Genomic DNA, 19,496 nt, shown 5'->3' with positions numbered 1-19,496 from the left:
ATTAATTTCATTTTCAGTCAATTTGATACATCCAAATTCCAACTCTAAACTTAATTCATTTCAACAAACACCGAAACTAAATCGATAAATAAGAAAATATGTGGTGACTTTTCTTGGTTAAGTATAATGCGAAACATTATTAACATGAATTTTATTTAGTGAAATTATTATATGATTTTGGATCACGTAGGTTTAATCAAAATTGTCCAACTAAGAAATAAGATATTACAAAAAAAAAAAAAAAAAAAGTGAAGTGTAAGGGGTATCTCAATAAGAAATAAGATATCACGTAGGTTTAGGAGGAGATAAAGGCACTCCAATTTGAATGCGAAATGACATTATCGTCCTTGATTTGATTTTTTAAAATGAAGTGTAAGGGGTATTTATGTAATTTAATTTTTATAAAAAAATGCATTTATAAAATAGTGGAATGCATTTATCATTTTCCAAGTTTTATAGTCCACGAGTTGTGTTCTCAAGTTATCAACCAGTCTTAAAAACAATGAAAACAAAAGTTTGTATTTATTTACAGCCAAATGAATTGTCTTTTCATATTTGGTCCCAGAAAACAAAACAAAAAAAAAAAAAAAAAAAAAAAAATCAAAATGGGCTTTGTTTGGGTGTTGACTTTGAACCATGCGAGTGTTTCTCACATTACTTATTTATTCACACGATTCCAAACTCCGCAATGTCCACCCAATTTCTCAGCGGAAAAGCCAATTCCTCCCCCCCACTTCCACAACCACCACCACCCCCACTTTCACACGACTTAACAATTCCTCTCATTTCCTTTTCCGTCTTAAACAATTCCTCTCCCCATTAAAATAATCATCAGGAAGGAAAACAAATCCGTTTACCCACTATTCTATTCCCCCAGTCCCCTTCTATTCTCTCTCACTCACAACGCCAGAATCCAACAACTACAGAGACATTTCTAGAGAGAGAAAAGCAAAAAAAATCCAGCATTTCTAGAGAGAGAAATATGCTTGAGTTGTGTTGTCGGCCGCTGGAGCGGTGCTTCGGTGGTGGCGGCGGTGGTGATGGACTTCTGTGGCACATGGACTTGAAGCCTCACGCCTCCGGTGACTACTCGATTGCGGTGGTTCAGGCCAATTCCTCACTCGAAGACCAGGGCCAAGTTTTTACCTCCCCCTCCGCCACCTACGTCGGCGTCTACGACGGCCACGGCGGCCCCGAAGCGTCTCGCTTCATCACCAGCCACCTCTTCCCTTACCTCCACAGTACTTCACAAAACCCTAATTTCCATTTTATGTAGATATTCTTAGTTGTAAGTGTGCATGTCTGTAGTATTATTAGAGATTCGGTAGACGGAGAAACAAATGAAGAAAATATTTGTGCTCTCTTTTCTGAATTATATATATATATATATTAGTATTATTAGAGATTCGGTAGACGGAGAAACAAATGAAGAAACAAATGAAGAAAGAGAGCACAAATATTTTCTTCATTTGTTTCTTCATTTGTTTCTCCGTCTACCGAATCTCTAATAATACTAATATATATATATATATATATATATATATAATAGATGGTTTTTATTTTGGGTGCTTTAAATTATAAGGTTTTCTCAGTGTTTTATGTTGTGTCTTGTTCGGTTGCTGGGAAAACAGAGGAAAATTTTGTGTGTGTATGGGTGTGTGTGGAGTTCTTAAGAATGAACATTTAACTCAATTAAGCTCAATGGTTAAATAACATTTACTTGAATGATGATTTTTTGTTTTATGAATCTTAAATAATGAAGAAGTGGGATTTTTATGATTTTGATTAGTTTTTCCATGCTATCTCATGGGTTTTTAGTAATTTGTCTATTTTGGTTTCTCAAAGTTTGGTTTATGTTGTGTCTTGTTCGGTTGCTGGGAAAACGGAGGAAAATTGTGTGTGTATGGGTGTGTGTGGAGTCCTTAAGAAGGTACATTTAACTTAATTAAGCTCAATGTTTAATTATCACTTACTTGAATGAGAGCTTTTAATTTTACTAATTTTAAATAATGAAGTGGGATTTTTGTGATTTTGATTAAAATTTCTATGCAACCACATGGGCTTTTAGTAATTTGTTTATTTTGGTTTTACAGAGTTTGCTTTAGAACAAGGAGGATTGTCTGAGGAGGTGATAAGGAAGGCATTTGATGCTATTGAAAAGGAGTTCGTGGATTTGGTGAAGCAATCATGGCTATCTCGGCCTCAAATTGCTTCAGTTGGTTCATGTTGTCTTGTTGGAGCGATTTCAAATGATGTTTTATATGTGGCAAATTGCGGGGACTCAAGGGCTGTGCTTGGCAGGAGAGTATCTGATGGCCGCACTAATAGTTCTACAACGGTGGTGGCTGAAAGGTTATCGACAGATCATAATGTCGGTGTTGAAGAGGTGAGGAAGGAGGTCAAGGATCTTCATCCTGATGATTCGCACATTGTGGTGTATACTCGGGGGGTTTGGCGAATTAAGGGCATTATTCAGGTATGAACCATGCCTTTCCATTGTTTGCTTGCTCGAATTCCTGTTATGGATCTTTGGGTACTTGTTTCCTCCGCTGCTCATTGATCTGTTGAAATTTCTTTTTTAAAAGACTTTGATTTATAATTGGGAGAAACTCGTAGGCAGGTAGATAGTGAACAATTTGATAATTTCATCCAAGTAATGTAAAACGGTGTACTCTGTTTTTGATTTGTTACTGCTGCAGTGCTGATATAATTTATATTAGGTTACAAGTTAAAATTTGAATATGGTAGTTCTTTGTAATGCCTGCAATCTTCCTCTTACAGACCTCAGAGTCTCTACTTATGAATGGTAATGGTTTTAGTGTGTGTGGCTATTTGTTTTCCTTTATTTACATCACAGGACTAATGCACTTGCATTTGCTATTGACTATTGTTTTCGGGTTTGAATACTTGATGGCCAGTACTAATGAGTAATGATGAATTTTAAATTCTGATGTAGCTCTTGCTTGATATTTGGTTTTTCTTCTGGATTACTTGGAGTTGTTCGAGCTACTTTGAACTTAGTCACATTAGAGATAGGAAGGTTCTATTTTTCTGGGAGATTTTTGTTGGGTTTAAATCATTATAAGCAGATTGTATGCTTTGTCTTTTTGGCAAGCATGTGCCATTATTAGTTTTCTAAGGAATATTCCTTTTATGTTTATATACTCGGTTCTTCATCTATGCACTGCCACAGTCTTTGCAAGATTTTCGTTTTCATTTTTCATTACTGCATTCTGACAAAATGCCTGTTTAAATACCTTGAAGATGAAGTTGGGTGGGAGACTGGGAGGACCTTGTTCACAGAGACCATGACTCACAAAATAAAGAAAAGGAAAAGGAATAATTCTTTTTTGTTAGAGAATAATGGCATCATAGTAATATTATTCTTCAAAAAAGTATTATTCTTATGCTAGTAGTTCTCTTTTATTAGTTGTCCTCTTTTGATATTTGCATTATCTTAAAAGTTCCTTCTGTGTTCTTAAATTGGTAAAACATTAATTCCTTTATTCATTGATAGCTGTACCATAAATGGCATAACCTTTTGTGTTGTCTACTGTTCTTTACAGCTAATTAAAGTATCATGTGTCACAGGGTTCATGAGATAGTAATAGTATGTTTTACTTTTTGTCTAGGTAATGTATACCACCACATCATTTAATGATGATATGCTTGTTGTTACAGATGTGTAATGCATGTTTCTTCTGCAGTCAGGGAGCTAAAATTTATGTTTTGTGGCTGTACCAAAGTTTCAGTTAAAATTTGCATGGCTAGAATGATTTCAACTTCTGGACGATGGGTTGAAATCTACGGGGTCACGTCATATTTGATGTTAACTTTTGCTTTACAGAAATGTTTTAGTGAATTTATCCTATTTGGTAGCTGCTAGCCTGCTGCTTTACCTCAGCGAGTTAAATTTTTTATCCATTATATTGTAGCTTCTATCTCAGCACTTCACGAGCAGCTTTCTACTCTACCATGTGGAGTTAATTTCTGTATCCATTGTATTGTAGCTTCTAATTTCATCACTGCACTTTATGGACAATCACCTAAATTATCTTCCCAAAAGAAAAGAACAAAATAATTTGCAAGCAATGTATGTCTTTTAACACATTTCTTCTTTTAGGTGTCCAGATCAATTGGGGATGTCTATCTGAAAAAACCTGAGTTATACAGAGATCCTCTTTTCCAGCAATATGGATCACCCATTCCTTTAAAAAGACCTGTAATGTCAGCAGAGCCCTCGATATTGATTCAGAAGTTAAGACCACAAGATTTGTTCTTGATATTTGCATCAGATGGCCTCTGGGAGCAACTGAGTGATGAAGCAGTTGTTGAGTTCGTGCTGAAAAATCCGAGAGTTGTAAGGCCCCACCTCTGGGCTCTCATTCTGCTCTCTCTATTTATTGCTGCATTATTATCTTCGCATGCAAATTGAGCTTGGCCCATCTATTAGTTATGCACATTGCTAAATTGTTGATTTGTTTACAACTTCTTTCTTTTATTTATTACAGGGAATAGCAAAGCGATTGGTAAGAGCTGCCCTTCAGGAGGCCGCTAGGAAAAGAGAAATGAGGTACGAGGACATAACAAGAATCGGAAAAGGTGTAAGGCGGCATTTTCACGATGATATAACGGTGATCGTGATGTATCTGGATCATAAACAAGGCTCTCCAAGTGGTAGATTCAACAATCACACCATGGTTGACTGCACCAGTTCTCCGGTCGATATCTTCTCTTTTAACACAGATGAAGTGGTAGATACGCCTCACACTTCACCTAATAAACCATAGCGCAAGCATATGCACTGCCTTGTGAATACAATAAATTTTGTTTGCACAGGTGCATTAAACAAGGACTATTTGGGATAAGAATAATCTTAAGGGTTGTTGTACATAGTCTTGTGAAGGAGGGATACATAGTCTTGTGATGGGAGGGATGATAGATTGAAGCTGCTGACCTCTTTGCCTGGGTTTTGACCTGATCTTTTGTTTTGTTCCCTTTTCTCTGGGGAGTTGTATGAGAACAATTTGTTTCCTTCTGTATTATGCTTTTTGTTAGTTGCATATAAGTTGATCTTTACTTGCACATAATATTAAAAGCTAGCAGATTTTTTGTTTTGTTTTTGGGGGTCACAATGAAGCTTCTTTGCAAGTAAGAAAGACAGAGGGATAGGGAAAGAAAAAAAATAATAGTGCTTAAGTCTGTTTGGGTGGTTTAAAATGAGAGAAAAGAAAGGATGGGAAGGGATATCCCTCCTTATCACTCATTTCATATCTCTGAGAAAATGAGAAGAGAGGGAGAGAGAAAGGATATTGTTTAAGTAGTATTTTTGTAATTTCGAAACTGTCTTTAACAATTAAAAAGAAAAAACTGTTATTTCAATTATATCCTTTTATTTAAAAGGATGTGATGCTAATTTGGTTATTATATTTTTTCTTCTTTTCTTTCATTTATCATATTTAAAGAAGAATGTTATCATTTCTTTATTGTTATTATTATTTTTTTCTTTCATAATTAATATTATCATTTTTTATTTTATTTTATTTTATTTTTTCTTTTTTCTCATTTCTATGCAAACAAAGCCTACATTCTTTTGGACCCATCACGGTGGTCAGTTGGCCATACCAAGTAATTGGTAAGGCGTCTAATCAATATGCACCATTCACAAAAAGTGGTGGTTTATTAATCAATATGCACCATTGGTAAGTCTTCTAATCTCAAACGTTATTATATTCGGGCTTATTTGCTCACCAACATATTCATGAACACATTCGATTTAACCTCGCGATTATATTTATTAGAATAATGATAGTGACTGAAAATTATTCTCGCACAATCAAATCAAATCAAGTCAAGTCAAATTATTACGTGGCCAATTTACGTCAAATTTTGTTTCCATAGTAAGCAAGAGATAATAAAAAGACTAACATGCCCTCAATGTTTACCCCTGTTTTTATTTCATATCCCTCACTTTCTCTAAACATTTATCCAACCTCCTCTTCATTTTATCTGTTCTCCCACATCTCCTCCGCTATCATCCATGTGTTTCATATTTTGGTGTCTCTCTCGCTAGTAATCTTCAAATTTGCTCCATCTCCATGACTCCACCAGTGCTACAGCTTTGATCCGTAACAATCATTTCAATTCATAAAATCCTATCAAATATAAAAACCAAGCTTATTCATTATCTTTGTCTTCTTTCTTCACAGAAGACCCAAATAAAAAGATTCATTTTCTAGAACTTAAAGAAAATGTCACTGTACATTTTATTACCTCTGGAGATTGAATGACCAGAATGTTTCCAATAGCAAGAACTGTCAAAAACCTAAGATTATTAAACAATTGCATATAGTCATGAATTCAAACAATTTAGGATTAAAATCATAAAACTCCCTTCTACTTTCAAAATCGTGCATAAACTGCGAATTAATAACACTTATCAAGTTAATCCCAACCATGTGGCCGACTCATTAAATGGGTTGTGAAATATCAAATTTAACCATACTATTTAATATTAAATTAAAATTTTAATTATTATTTTGAAATTACAAAAATACCCCTTTATAATAAAATTATTTAATTTTAGTTGTGTTGTCATCTCACTTGATATCGATGACTAATGATAATGTGTTAGGTAGGAATGAAGGAAGGATGTGGAAAGAAAATAAGAATGAAAGAAAAAACTTTCTTTGTTTGGTAGATATGATACAAGGAAAGAAAAGAGAATATGAAGGATGACACATCCTTTCTCCTTTATAAATTTTCGTCAATCCAAAAATGGGCGGAAGAAAGAAAGGAAGATAAGTGGACTATTATAAAAGTTTTAAATTAAATACTATTTTAAATTATACAAGTTTTAAATTATAATATTATCATCCTATATATTACAATATTAAAAATATTATTGGATATAATGGTAAAAACAATTAAAACTTTATCTTTCATTCTGTCCTAAGGAACATAGTAAATTATAAGTTTATTTTCTTTTCTTCTATCCAACCGAATAAAAAGGAGGTATTGGGCAAGAATCCCAAATCACTCCTGATTAGGGATCTTTTCTTTATATCATAGCTAGATTTACTTGTAAATCAAGTATTGATGTATATAAATACATGTGCAAAGAGATGTAAATAATCATCTAATACAATGAAGAAAATGTTCATGATATCAGAGCTTTCAAATACTCTTTTCTGATCCTTATCACATTTTTCGCTGTCTCTTTTTTCGTCTAAAGCTTTTACATCTCTGTTTCACTATGTCTACAGAACCAGTCTCCTCTGCATCTGCCACTATTATTTCCTCTTCCCCGATTCTCACTATCCCCAATATCTCACACCTTGTTTCAATCAAACTCGCTGATACAAATTGTCTTCTTTGGTAATCACAAATTAAGTTGTTTCTTGTCGGCCAAAATTTTTGGAGGTTTATTGACGGATCCGAAACATGTCCCTCTCAAACCATATTATCTGCTGATAGCAAATCTGAGGTCACCAATCCGGAGTACACAGCATGGTTTAGAACTGATCAAACTCTCATTAGTTTAATTAATGCTACGCTCTTTCCCTCTGTTTTATCCTAAGTTGTTGGTCTGACCACTTCTCGTCAGATTTGGGATTGTCTTAAAAAAATTTTTTTCTCAATAATCTCTTGCTAATGCCATGAATTTTCGCTCCCAGCTTTTATCTCTTTGTAAAGGTTTGGAATCCATCTCTGAATACCTAAAACACACTTAATCCCTCTCTGATGCCCTCGCAGCCATAAATGAACCAGTCTCCAATAATGACCTCGTTACTTTTGCTCTCCATGGTCTGGGCTCAAACTATGTTATGCTAAAAATTGTTATTCTCAATTTTCCTCTTCTTCCCAAATTTTCAAATCTTCATGCTCGTCTTCTCTTTTTTGAATCTCAAATTACATCCCATCCCAGTTCTAAAAACACCACACCCACTGCCTTTATTTCCAGCACTTGTGGTGGCCCTGGCGGTCGTCATGGTCGTGGAGGTCATCATGATTATTCCAACAATCGCAACAATTACACTTATGATAATACCCATGGTGGATATGGGTCTGATGATTTTGGTCTATACACTTACAGTTATGATAATAGTCGTGGTGGATATGGGCATCCTGATTTTGCTAAAAACAATCGAGGTTGCAACAATTATGGTCATGGTGGTTATAGTTATGACGATAACCATAGTACGCATCAAGGCATTCTTGGGCAACACCTTTCCTCCCGCACATCTCAATTTGATGATGATCTCGCCTCTGCCTTTGCTGGAATGCAACTATCTCAACCTGTGGATCCCAACTGGTATTCTGATACTGGTGCCACAAATCATATGACGGGTGACGCTCGTCACATGACTCAGAGATCCGACTATGGTGGTAATGATCTGGTTGTTTTAGGCAATGGTGACTCACTTCCTATTGCGCACCCTGGTAACCTTTCCCTTCAATCTGGTTCTTCATATTTTCGTCTTTCTAACGTACTTCATATACCTTCGATGACCAAAAATTTGTTGTCAGTTGTTCAATTTACCAGTGATAATTTTGTTAGTTTTCTTTTTCTTACGTAGGGATTTATTATTCATGATTTACGTACTGGTTCTGTCCTTTTTCAGGGCACGTGAGCTTGGTCTCTACCCTATTAAACAAGATTTGGCTCATCGCCATGCTTTTATTTGTTTATTGTGTTTCTTCTTCTCTATGGCTTCATCGTCTTGGGCATCCATTGTAAAAAATTCTGCAAGTTTTAAGTTCCAATAAAAGTTTAGGATCATCTTTTAATTTTTCTCGCATTAGTTTTTGTAAGCATTGTGCATTAGGAAAGTCTACAAGACTTCCTTTTACTATTAATAAATTACGTGTTCTTGCACCATTTTCTTTAGTTCATTTGGATGTAAGGATGTCTCCCATTACATATGTTTCTGGTTTTCGTTATTATCTCTTGTTTACAGATGACCACACTCACTACACATGGATTTATCCTATGCGTTATAAGTCAAAAACTTTCATTCACTTTACCTCATTTCTTGCGTTTGTTGAAAATTAGTTTTCATGTGTATCAGAACTTTTCAAAGTGATGGTGGAAAAGAATTTGATAACACAAACTTCCATACCTTGTGTGTGCAAAAAGGAATTCACTATAGACTTTCATGTCCTCACAACCCGCAACAAAATAGTGTTGCAGAGCGCAAACATTTCCATATTTCGGAAATGGGTTGTACATTACTTCTTGCTTCGCACATGCTTTTTAATTTATGGGTTGAAGCCATGGCTACTACAGTCTATCTTATTAATCGGTTACCCACTTCGATTTTGGGTTGGTCATCACCTTTTGAGGCTTTATTTGGTTCGCCACCCAATTATGGTGAACTTCATTCTTTTGTTTGTACTTGCTATCCCTTTCTTGGTGACTATACAACTAACAAATTACAAGCTCGTTCTCTTGAATGTGTCTTTATAGGCTACAGTATGCGCCACAAGGGATATCGTTGCCTTGATTCACGCACGGGAAGACTATACATATCTAAACATGTTCGATTTAAGGAGTCCAGATTTCTATATGCCACTGCACCACTAAATGCGTTTTCTCCATCGCAGCTTTTAGAGAATGACATCCTCTTTTTTCGGTTCTCTCTCCACAATCATCCTCCACATCGCCGTCACCTACTATACCAAATACACCTTCCGCACTTATGGATCCAGCCCTGGACTCTACCACATCTCAAGAACCTACACCCATTGATCAACCATCCTTTGTAATGGTCTCTGGATCTCCTTCTCTAACTGAGCATATATCGGTATTAGCTCCAGCAACGACTTCTCAACATCATATGGTTACAAGCTTCGTGATGGTACTTGGAAAAAAAGGTTATTCACAGCATGGTCACCACTAAACACCCATTACCATAGGCCTTTGTGTCTCTTCTCCACACTACAGATATTGAGCCAACATGTTATACTAATGCAGCTCGCTCTCTTGAGTGGTGTCGGGTAATGACTAATGAATTTAATGCTCTCTTAAAGAAAGGTAAATGGTCTTTGCTTTCACCTTCTTCTTTGGTTATAAATAGGTTTTCAAAATTAAACATCACTCTGATGGTCACGTTGAGCGTTATAAAGCTCACTTGGTTGCTAAAGGATTTCATTAACAACTTGGTCTCGATTATGATGAGACGTTTAGTCTAGTGGTTAAGCCTACGACAATTCGTACAATCCTCAATATTGCTATGAACTCTAGCTGGTTTATTCGTCAACTAGACGTTAAAAATGCTTTTTTTTCATGGGTCACTCTCTAAAGAAGTCTACATACTTCAACCTTATGGTTTCATTGATCCGACTCATCCCAATCATATCTGTAAGTTGCATAAAGCCATCTACGACCTCAAACAAGCACCGCGTGCCTGGTTCCAAAAAATTAGTTTGTTTCTCATTGCTTATGGTTTCATTCAAAGTTGGGAAGATTCTTTAATGTTTGTGTATCATAAATCTTATATGGTGATGATTATCTTATTATATGTTGATGACATCATTTTAGTCGGCTACTCTCTACCTTTAATTTCTTCATTTCTGCAAAGGTTAGCCAAGGAGTTTGAAATCAAAGATCTTGGCCCTTAATATTATTTTATGGGTGTTGAAGTGTCATCCTGATCATTTGCATCTATCGCAGACCCGATACACATTAGACTTACTTCACCTTTGTAATATGATTGATTGTAAACTATGCACTACACCGATCTATGCTCGTACGCACATATCTGCTTTTGACGTGGCTTCTTTGTTGGATCCTTCTGAGTATCGTCGTTTGGTCGGTGCATTAAAATATCTCACCCTTACACGGCTAGAAATTCCCTTTGCCGTGAATCATGCAGCTCAGTTTATGAGTCATCCTCGAGAACCACATTTGGCTACTGTAAAATGTATTCTTCGTCGATCAACTACTGGATATTGCATTTTCTTGGAACCTAATTTAATTTCATGGTGTGCCAAGAAACAACTTATTACTTCTACGTCCAGTGCCGATTCAGAATATCGTGCTCTTGCCTATGCATGTGCTGAGACTATTTAGATCCGGTATCTTTTTCAAGATCTTGGTGTTACAATATTTCTCCTACTACTCTCTATTGTGATAATCTTAGTGCAACTTGTATGACACAAAACACATTGAACTAGATTATCATTTTGTCCGCGAACGTGTTGCAAGTGGTCGTCACTGTGTTCAATTTGTTTCTTCTTAAGATCAACTAGCCGACATCTTCACAAAAGGCCGAAGCATCGATTTTCTTTTCTTGCTTCCAAACTGGTCTCTCTACCGACATCCAGTTTGTGGGGGTATTAGGCAAGAATCCCAAATCACTACTGATTAGGGATCTTTTCTTTATCACCAAGATATTTGGATTCCTTTACAAGTCTAATTTACTTCCTTATTTGTGTCAATCCCTTATTTAATGGGATTATATCATAGCTAGCTTTACTTGTAAATCAAATATTGATGTATATAAATACATGTGTAAAGAGATTTAAATAATCATCGAATACAATTAAGAAATTGTTCAGAAGGAAATACACAATCTCTTCCTTAGGGATGTCTCATCCATTTCTTCTTCTTTCCCTTTTATACAAATTTTTTTCTTTCCTACCGAATAGAGCATAAGCAAAACTTAACCGTAGACCACACCACACCACAGGATCACTACCAAACTCCTTCCAATCGTTTGGAGAACACTAATCATTAGTTCGTTCTTTTTGTCTCAACTTTTCTCTTTATCATTTCCCCGATATCTTGTCAATGGTAGATGTGTAAGTGCCTCTAGATGGCGAAAAATGATGGATAGAGGATATCGATAGTGAAGATATGACATCGGCCTCAACTCATTGGATTCCTAAGTACGAGCAAGCGCGCGCGCACACACACACACACATACTAGAAAATGATTACGTGCATTGCACGTAAATAAAAATCTATATTGAATAAATAATTGGTATTTTATATCTACTTAGAAAAAAGATTTATTAAGTCTTAAACAGTAACGCAAAAAGTAAAATAACCAAGATGTATAAATGAAATTTTTGGGGGAAAAAATGAATAAAAATTCCAAGCCCGCAAACAAGAAGAAGGACAGAGAGAGAAAGTAAAAGAAATTGCTGAGGTTGTAAGGTTAGAAACATAAAATACCCAAATCATTGACTTGGGTTATACCCAAATGAACATTCTGAGGTATATTAGCACAACTAAAGAATGAGAACACCACGATGAATAATTTTGAATTATGGTTAACAAACTTCAGATAATTAAGAAGCAGAATAGGAAAAAAAATTCAAACATTGTATCCTCAAAAAAAGAATATATATATAAATAACACAAAATATAGATTGAAACATACCTTAAGCCAAAATAGGCCTTGAGTTATGCGCTTCAACCAAATACTGACTTTTGAAGTAGAGTTAGATAATAAATGTTGAAAGAAGAAATGGGTAGAAGAAGCGAGAGAGGTAGAATGAGAGAGTGAAGATCCAATCCGCCAATTATATTTAACGTTCTTCAGACACCAACAGCTGAGTAGACATGAAAGAAGAAGACGTGTCGGTTTGATTGCTATTGTTTTGAAACAATGGAAAAATAGGAATATTTTTAAAATTTTTTTTTTTTAAAGAAGAAGGGGATCAGAAAGAAATACAGCCGAGTAAACATGAAAGAAGAAAAGGTTTGTACAATTGAAAAAAAGGAATTTTTATTTTTTATTTTTTATTTTTTTAAAGAAGAAGGAGAACATAAAGAAAAACTGTTTTGTTTTATAAAATTTCTTAAAATAAAACTGACGCTGTCTTAAGCAACATATGTACTGAGGAAGCTGTGAAAATCGAAAACAACATATACATTTTTTAAAATGGAAACAACGCTTATAAAATATTGAAATCAAGTATATATTATTATTATTATTACCAAAAAGTGTAAAGGAAAACTGTTTTGTTTTTTAAAAATTCTAAAAATAAAATTGATGGTATAATATAAATATATTTATCTTTAATATATATATATATAACTGATGGTATAATATAAATATATTTATCTTTAATATATATATATATATATATATATATATATATATATATATATATATATATATAAATAATTGTATTACCATTTACAGTTTTTTTAAGAACACAAACTTCTTCGCAACCAGCCAATGAGTACATCGCCTTTCCAAACAGCACATTGTTGGGTGCAAGTTGTAATAGTTAGGAACATTCTTTTTTAATTTAAAATTTAAAAATTTAGTAAAGGATAAGTATTTTACCAAAAAAAAAAAAAAATCACAATTTTTCATTAGAAGATAAATTTTAAAGATTTATTAGTTTAGAGTTAAGGAAAGAGGAAACAAATAATACAACAGGAGTGGAGAGGCACGTTATAAAAATAAGAGGTCAATTAAATATTTAAAGAGTATTTCGAGTAAGAGTCTAACTCTTTGAATAAATCTTACATGAGTTATCAGAATAAATATCAGTATTCAAGTAAAATCAAGTCCAAGAAGAATTTTCGTTAATTAAGAAGTCTTGCAAAAAAAAAAAAAAAATTGACTCAATGTCTATTCTACGTGTAGTATGGACAAAGATGGAATGAGAAACACATTTTTTTTTTTTTTTTAATTCTTAAAATAAAACTGATGGCATCTTAAGAAACGTATGTAATAAGAAAAACTGTGTAACCGAAAACTGTGTATACGACGCTTATAAAATAGTGGAAAAAGTGTATATAAAAATTAAAAATAAAGACTTGAAACGACGCTTTATAGGACTGTGTAACCGAAAACTGTATATATGTGTTTGAAAATCGAGACGACACTTTAAAAATTAAAAATAAAAAGTGTGAAAATCGAGAAGATGCTTATAAAATATTAGAAAAAGTGTATATAAAAAATTAAAATAGAATACACTTTTATAGGGTATGTAACGACCCAAATCCGGGGGTCCGAATCGCTAACCCGGTCCTTACTCGAACCCGAGGTTGTCTAAGGCATTACGGGTATTTCCAATGTGGAAATACAATTAATTATATCATTAAAAGGTCTGTGGTATGCAATAACATCATTGGATGAAGAAAGGTATAAGAGTAAATGAATAGGGCTACGTCGGTCGGCTGAAACAAAGGGGGTTGGTCGGTTGATAGTCCTACGTCAGCCGACTGATACGATGTATCAAAATGCATGCTCTCGTGATCTCCAAAAATGGTCTGTCGGCTGGCTGAAACGTAATGGTTGGTCGCTTGACAGTGATGGTCGACCAACCGAAACGACTGAATTAAGAACCCAACTCTCTGTTCTACGCACAAAATGCACTATTGGTCGGCTGATATGTACTCCTAGCCGGTCAATAGGCCCTGAAATGCTATTAAAATCTATAGATTAAGGTGTCTAAGGCCTTGCATACAACCAGGCTCATTTGTGAGCTCAACCGTGGTTTAAATCTATCCCAACAACATCCACAAACGGTAAAAAATGTGCATGATAACCCAAGGTAAAAATCAACCATATCGTGACTTAAAAGAAATTAAAAATCATATAATTTCCATTCATTTTCTACATTTGACCATGTAAATCCATTTCATTATATACATGTCCTAAGGGAATACGGTTACATTGCCAAGGTTACAACAATAATGCGATTACATAAAAATTATCGAAACTTTACAAAATACATCATCCAATACAAAATGATTAATGAAAATCCTTTCTAATCACGACCATGCATGTGGAGGATCAACATCCACCAACTCTTCCTCGTAACATGAAAAATGTAGAAGAATGAGCACAATGGCTCAGTAGAGATTGCCTAAGTGGCATCTCCTCAAACAAAGTAAGTAATTACATGCCTTTCATACAATGAATAGGATAAAGAGTAAGGGATCATGCGAGGGATTCATAATCAACATTTCTATTGTCAAAATAACCATCATATCATCCAATGTAGGACAATGCTTATATGCTCAATGCAACCCTACGTCACACCCACACTCTCATTTGTTCACACGTCACATCCAAACCCTCGTGTATCCACACTTCCCTCTTTTACTCGTGAACACCATCATGCCATGCATATAAAATGCTCCAAATTCAATTATTCAATAATCATCATGCTTTCATAATATAAATGAAAATTTAACGATCATATAACAAGATCAATCAACAATTTATAGTATACTTTAAGCATTAAAATATCATTTTATATATAACTAGCCTAAGACATCACAATAACCATATAAAGGTGATACATAATGATGGAGCAAGGCCGTTCCTACACGCCAAAATGATGTAGTGAATGTGCGGTTCAAGAAAAGTTTTTTGGGTCAAGTTTAAATTTTTAAAAATCACTACCAACACTACTACTAACGTAGCAAGAGTGAGTAGGGATCGTCCCAAGGGATTATGAGGATCAAGCAATGTCGTGGAATCACAATTAGGACTATTAGGTCGAGTGATCAAACAATTGGTTGGTTGGTTGATTAAAGAGCAACTAAATTAAACTAAGTGATAGTAAAAGAATGCAATTAAGAGTAAGTAAGAAAGAAAGATCTTGGGGTTTAGAGATCACTACCAAGTAATGCATTCTATACCATTGACAAGTTGATTAATGAGGACAAATGGTGTATTGCAATATTGGTGTGTATGTGTTTGGTTGATTCAACAAGTAAGGATGACTAGTTAAGCATGTATTGTTTAAACATCATGTGAGAGGCACAATATCTTTATTGTGTTATATTTGGATCATCAAACAATAAGCATAGATTGTCTTCCTATTTAACACTAGACTACAACTACACTACATCTACACTTCTAGCATGGAAATAAACTAAGGGAGAGGCACAATATCAAGAGATAAGCGTGAACCATCAAGAGAATCACAAAAGCATTCCTTTAAGCACTATGTTTTGACAATCTCCAAATCTATAGCATCAATACACATAGACATGCATCAATAACACAAAATCTAGAGACAAACACATGAACATCTATTCTAGCATACATGGACATATGGATAGAATGAAATGATCAATTGGAAGCATTAAACCACATAAATCTTTGAATAAACAAGATCTATATATATCAAAGTATCAAAACATCAATTACAACACTAATCCCTCAATAATACACAAGATTAAGATATAGAAAGCATGCTTGGGGCTAACTCTAGCCCCAAGAGGATGTCTAACCACTCATGGTGATGATGCTCCAACCCTCAAGGGCTAATTCCATGGTTGAAATCTGCTCTTTGTTGATGAAGAACTCATATGGTGTCTCTAGCTTCCTTCTCCTCTAAGCTTGCTCTCTAAGAGATGATATGAAAATAAATGTTGGCTCCCTTTGTAAAAAGCAATCCTTATCCTTATATAGGTAGGTCAAAATGACACCCAAAATGAGCTGGGGTCGTACACATAATATTCCTTAATGATTGGATAAAGGACAACTTTCAATGAGATGGAATTTTAACTTTTTCGCACTGAAGAAAGTTCGATCGATCGAACCTTGAACTTGGATCGATCGAAAGTAAGTGAGATCGATCGAACTTAGGCTAGATCGATCCAACTGGCTGAGCTTTTTGGAAATAGACAAATTCGAGATATTTATGGGAGATATTTATGGGAAAAGGACAAAAGTGGTTAGTGGGTGGTACAGCTATGGATAGGATCAATCATTTGAATAAGGACAAAAGTGTTCGATCGATCGAAGGATGGTGTTGGATCGATCGAACTTTTGGGAACTTTATGCTCTTGGGTCAAGGCTTGGATCTATCTTGAAGTGCTGAGATCGATCATTGTTCGATCGATCGAACCTTGAACTTGGATTGATCGAACTTTTCTGCTTGTCACCTTTGGCCTCATTTGCTTCCCTCTTTCTTCACTTTGCTCCTTTCTTTGTTTAATCCCAGAATTGCTTCAATTAAGCTCTTATTTGGCTGAGTTAGCTTATTTTCGGGATAAGTGCCTGAAAATAGAAATAATACGAAATCAATCTAAAACGGTAAAGTAAGATAGATAAAGGTACTAGAATGCCTAAGCTTAAGGGGTTTAAATACGTACTTTTCAGTACTCATCACATAATCCATCATAAAACAAGTTATTAGCATGTCATGAACAATTTATACACAAGATAGTCATCTAATCACATAAAGCACCTTAATTCAACAACTCAAATACCAACCAAGAACCCTAGAATCAAATTATGAATTTAGGCATCAAATTGACATGCTAAAGAGGGGCAAAAACATATAATTAAATACCGAATTCAAGGAATTTGACAATTAGACAACTCTACCTTGATTTGAAGGAAAAGCCCCAAATTTAAAATGTACCAAAGTTACCCAAATCCAACTTTGCTTTGATCAAATCGAAGCCCTCGTTGTGCTCGTTAACTTTGCTTCAGTGGTAAAGTCAAATTCTCAACGAAATTGTGTAGATCTAAGCTTGAAGTTAAATGAAGAAAAAGAAAAAGAAAATGGCAGAGAGAGAGATGGAGAATCACACAAAGAAGAAAGGAGAACAATGGTCATTATAATGCTCAAATTATAGTGGCGGGTCCCACGGCCTAAAATATCCATTTTGTCATCATTATATATATATAGATACACTAAACATATTACAACTACTCATTTAAACAAACTCAATAATTATTTTGTCGAGAAACACATTCAAATACCCACTTATACCTATGGAGACTGGAACACTCGACCTTCTACTTTGAAAGTCGAGAAAGTATAAATTAACTATCCTTAAAATATGGTCAACTTGGGTTGTTCATCTCATGATTCAATTTTGAGCAAGCCTCTAGCTAAGATAAGTGCAAGCTAAGCTCAAGTTACAACCCTATGATAAGTTACAGCCCTATGGTAAGTATTGGCACTAGCCACTGCCCAGCTTGGCTCAAAGGCGGGCGAGTCTAAGTTTTTTTTGTCCTCTTTTTTATATCTATCTATACTATTATTAAAAGTACAAAATATTTCAAATGATTTTAGTTAAATCAAAATTTAAAAAACACTTAAATTATCCTTTTATAACATTTGACTCCTATCTTTTAATATTTTATAAAAAAATTATGATAGTAATTTAAGTCTTAACCTTTCTTATATTTTCTCTCATCTATGTTTTCCAAACAAAAATACTACCATTACTACCATTCCTTTTCTCTTTTTTCATAATTGTTATCCTTTCTTTTCTTTTGTCTTATTCTCTTTTCTACTCTACCCAGTATGGTCTATTCAGACATTAGACACTAGACTTTATATGTGTCAGTTGTCAACTAACTCACTCTTCTGTCTTTAAGGAATCAAGTGACTGTCTTCATGAGCCCTAGCTAACATAGTGCTCCTTTAGAGACTAGAGAGAAGACTGAAGAGAGACCGCAAAGCTGCGACGCCGTCCAGTTTTGCTTTTTAAGATGAGTAGACAACTCTAGCCTTTAGGGTTTCTCATCGCCATCCAGTGACTTAGGTTTTTTCTCTTCTTCCTATTTCTCTTTCTTCTTCTCTTCTTCCTCAAATCAAAAACTCTAGAAATTTGCCCTTTCAAAAGATCTGTCAGGGTTTTTTTTTTTTTAATCCTTTTTTCTTCATATGGGGTATTTCGGAATATCATTGAACAATATCACTATGTCTTCTATGTATGTGCAGCTCAAAAGAGTCTGAAGGAGAACTTTGTGATAATGGATGTCCACCCCACGTACAACCTCCTGATGGGGAGGGGGTGGATTCACCACATGCAAGGAGTGCCCTCTACCCTGCACTAGGTGATGCACTGCCTTAGTCCAGATGGAGGCAACGTAGTTGATATCCGAGGAGATCAAGTGGCAGTAAAAGAATGCTACGCGATAACAGTCAGGTCAAAGCACAAGGGGAAGGGCATAGCCTAAACCTAAGGCGAAAAATAGCAATTAACGTCACCTCCATCCGATCACATCCAATTGAGTGAAGAGATGGAGGAGCAACTCCTCACGGAGGAACAGCTGTGATAAGCACCGAATATTGCATATTCAAGCACCCGTATTTGCATTAGTTAAGTCCATTAGTTGATTATACTGTATAGATTAGTTTTAATTGCATGCTTTTGTCTATTTTCAGGTTGGTTCCCCAAAGAAAGTTAAAAGTGATGCTTTGATAAGTTTTTAAAGATTAAAGTACGCCGTTGCCGGGGACCGTCAATTTGGCCAAGTTAAGTGATCCATGGATTTCATGACGCTCTATGCACAAAGTTCTAGGAAGAAGAGTTGCATCAACAGTCCATGCCAAGAGAGGTTCAAGAGCAAAAATTCAGAGCAAAAAGCCCAAACCTCGCGGGCACCCGCCCAGAACCCGCGGGCGCCGGCCCATTTGGGCAGTGAAGTCGTGTACCGCGGCTGCCCGCCCAATCGACAAGAGAATTTGTGCATTGCAGCCACCCACCCAGAATCCGCAGGCGCCCGCCCAAGAGCCGCGGGTGCCCGTCGATTTGCAGATAGCAG

At 35.2% G+C, this 19,496-nt stretch overlaps 1 protein-coding gene across 1 annotated transcript; it reads left to right on the top strand.

Moving 5' to 3' along the window:
- Positions 1-545: 545 nt before the first annotated feature.
- Positions 546-5,117, top strand: LOC132266962 (probable protein phosphatase 2C 63). Its single transcript, XM_059767992.1, has 4 exons — positions 546-1,241; positions 2,094-2,476; positions 4,124-4,360; positions 4,512-5,117. The coding sequence occupies exons 1-4, from the start codon at positions 983-985 to the stop codon at positions 4,788-4,790; spliced, it is 1,158 nt and encodes a 385-aa protein (XP_059623975.1). The 5' UTR covers positions 546-982; the 3' UTR covers positions 4,791-5,117.
- Positions 5,118-19,496: the final 14,379 nt, after the last annotated feature.

The sequence above is a fragment of the Cornus florida genome, unplaced genomic scaffold, assembly GCF_030987335.1.
Source record: "Cornus florida cultivar Cherokee Brave unplaced genomic scaffold, ASM3098733v1 CherokeeBrave_3.0.0_Hap2_Chr07, whole genome shotgun sequence".
Lineage (NCBI taxonomy): Eukaryota > Viridiplantae > Streptophyta > Magnoliopsida > Cornales > Cornaceae > Cornus > Cornus florida.
Note: the sequence above shows the minus strand (reverse complement) of the source record. Positions and strands in the feature narration are given on the sequence as shown.

Bases quoted from the DNA above. Each gene is read 5' to 3' on its own strand.
- LOC132266962 (XM_059767992.1), top strand. From the start codon at position 983: ATGCTTGAGTTGTGTTGTCGGCCGCTGGAGCGGTGCTTCGGTGGTGGC. The intron at 1,242-2,093 runs GTACTTCACAAA...TTGGTTTTACAG, and splicing joins CCTCTTCCCTTACCTCCACA to AGTTTGCTTTAGAACAAGGA. The intron at 2,477-4,123 runs GTATGAACCATG...TTCTTCTTTTAG, and splicing joins GAATTAAGGGCATTATTCAG to GTGTCCAGATCAATTGGGGA.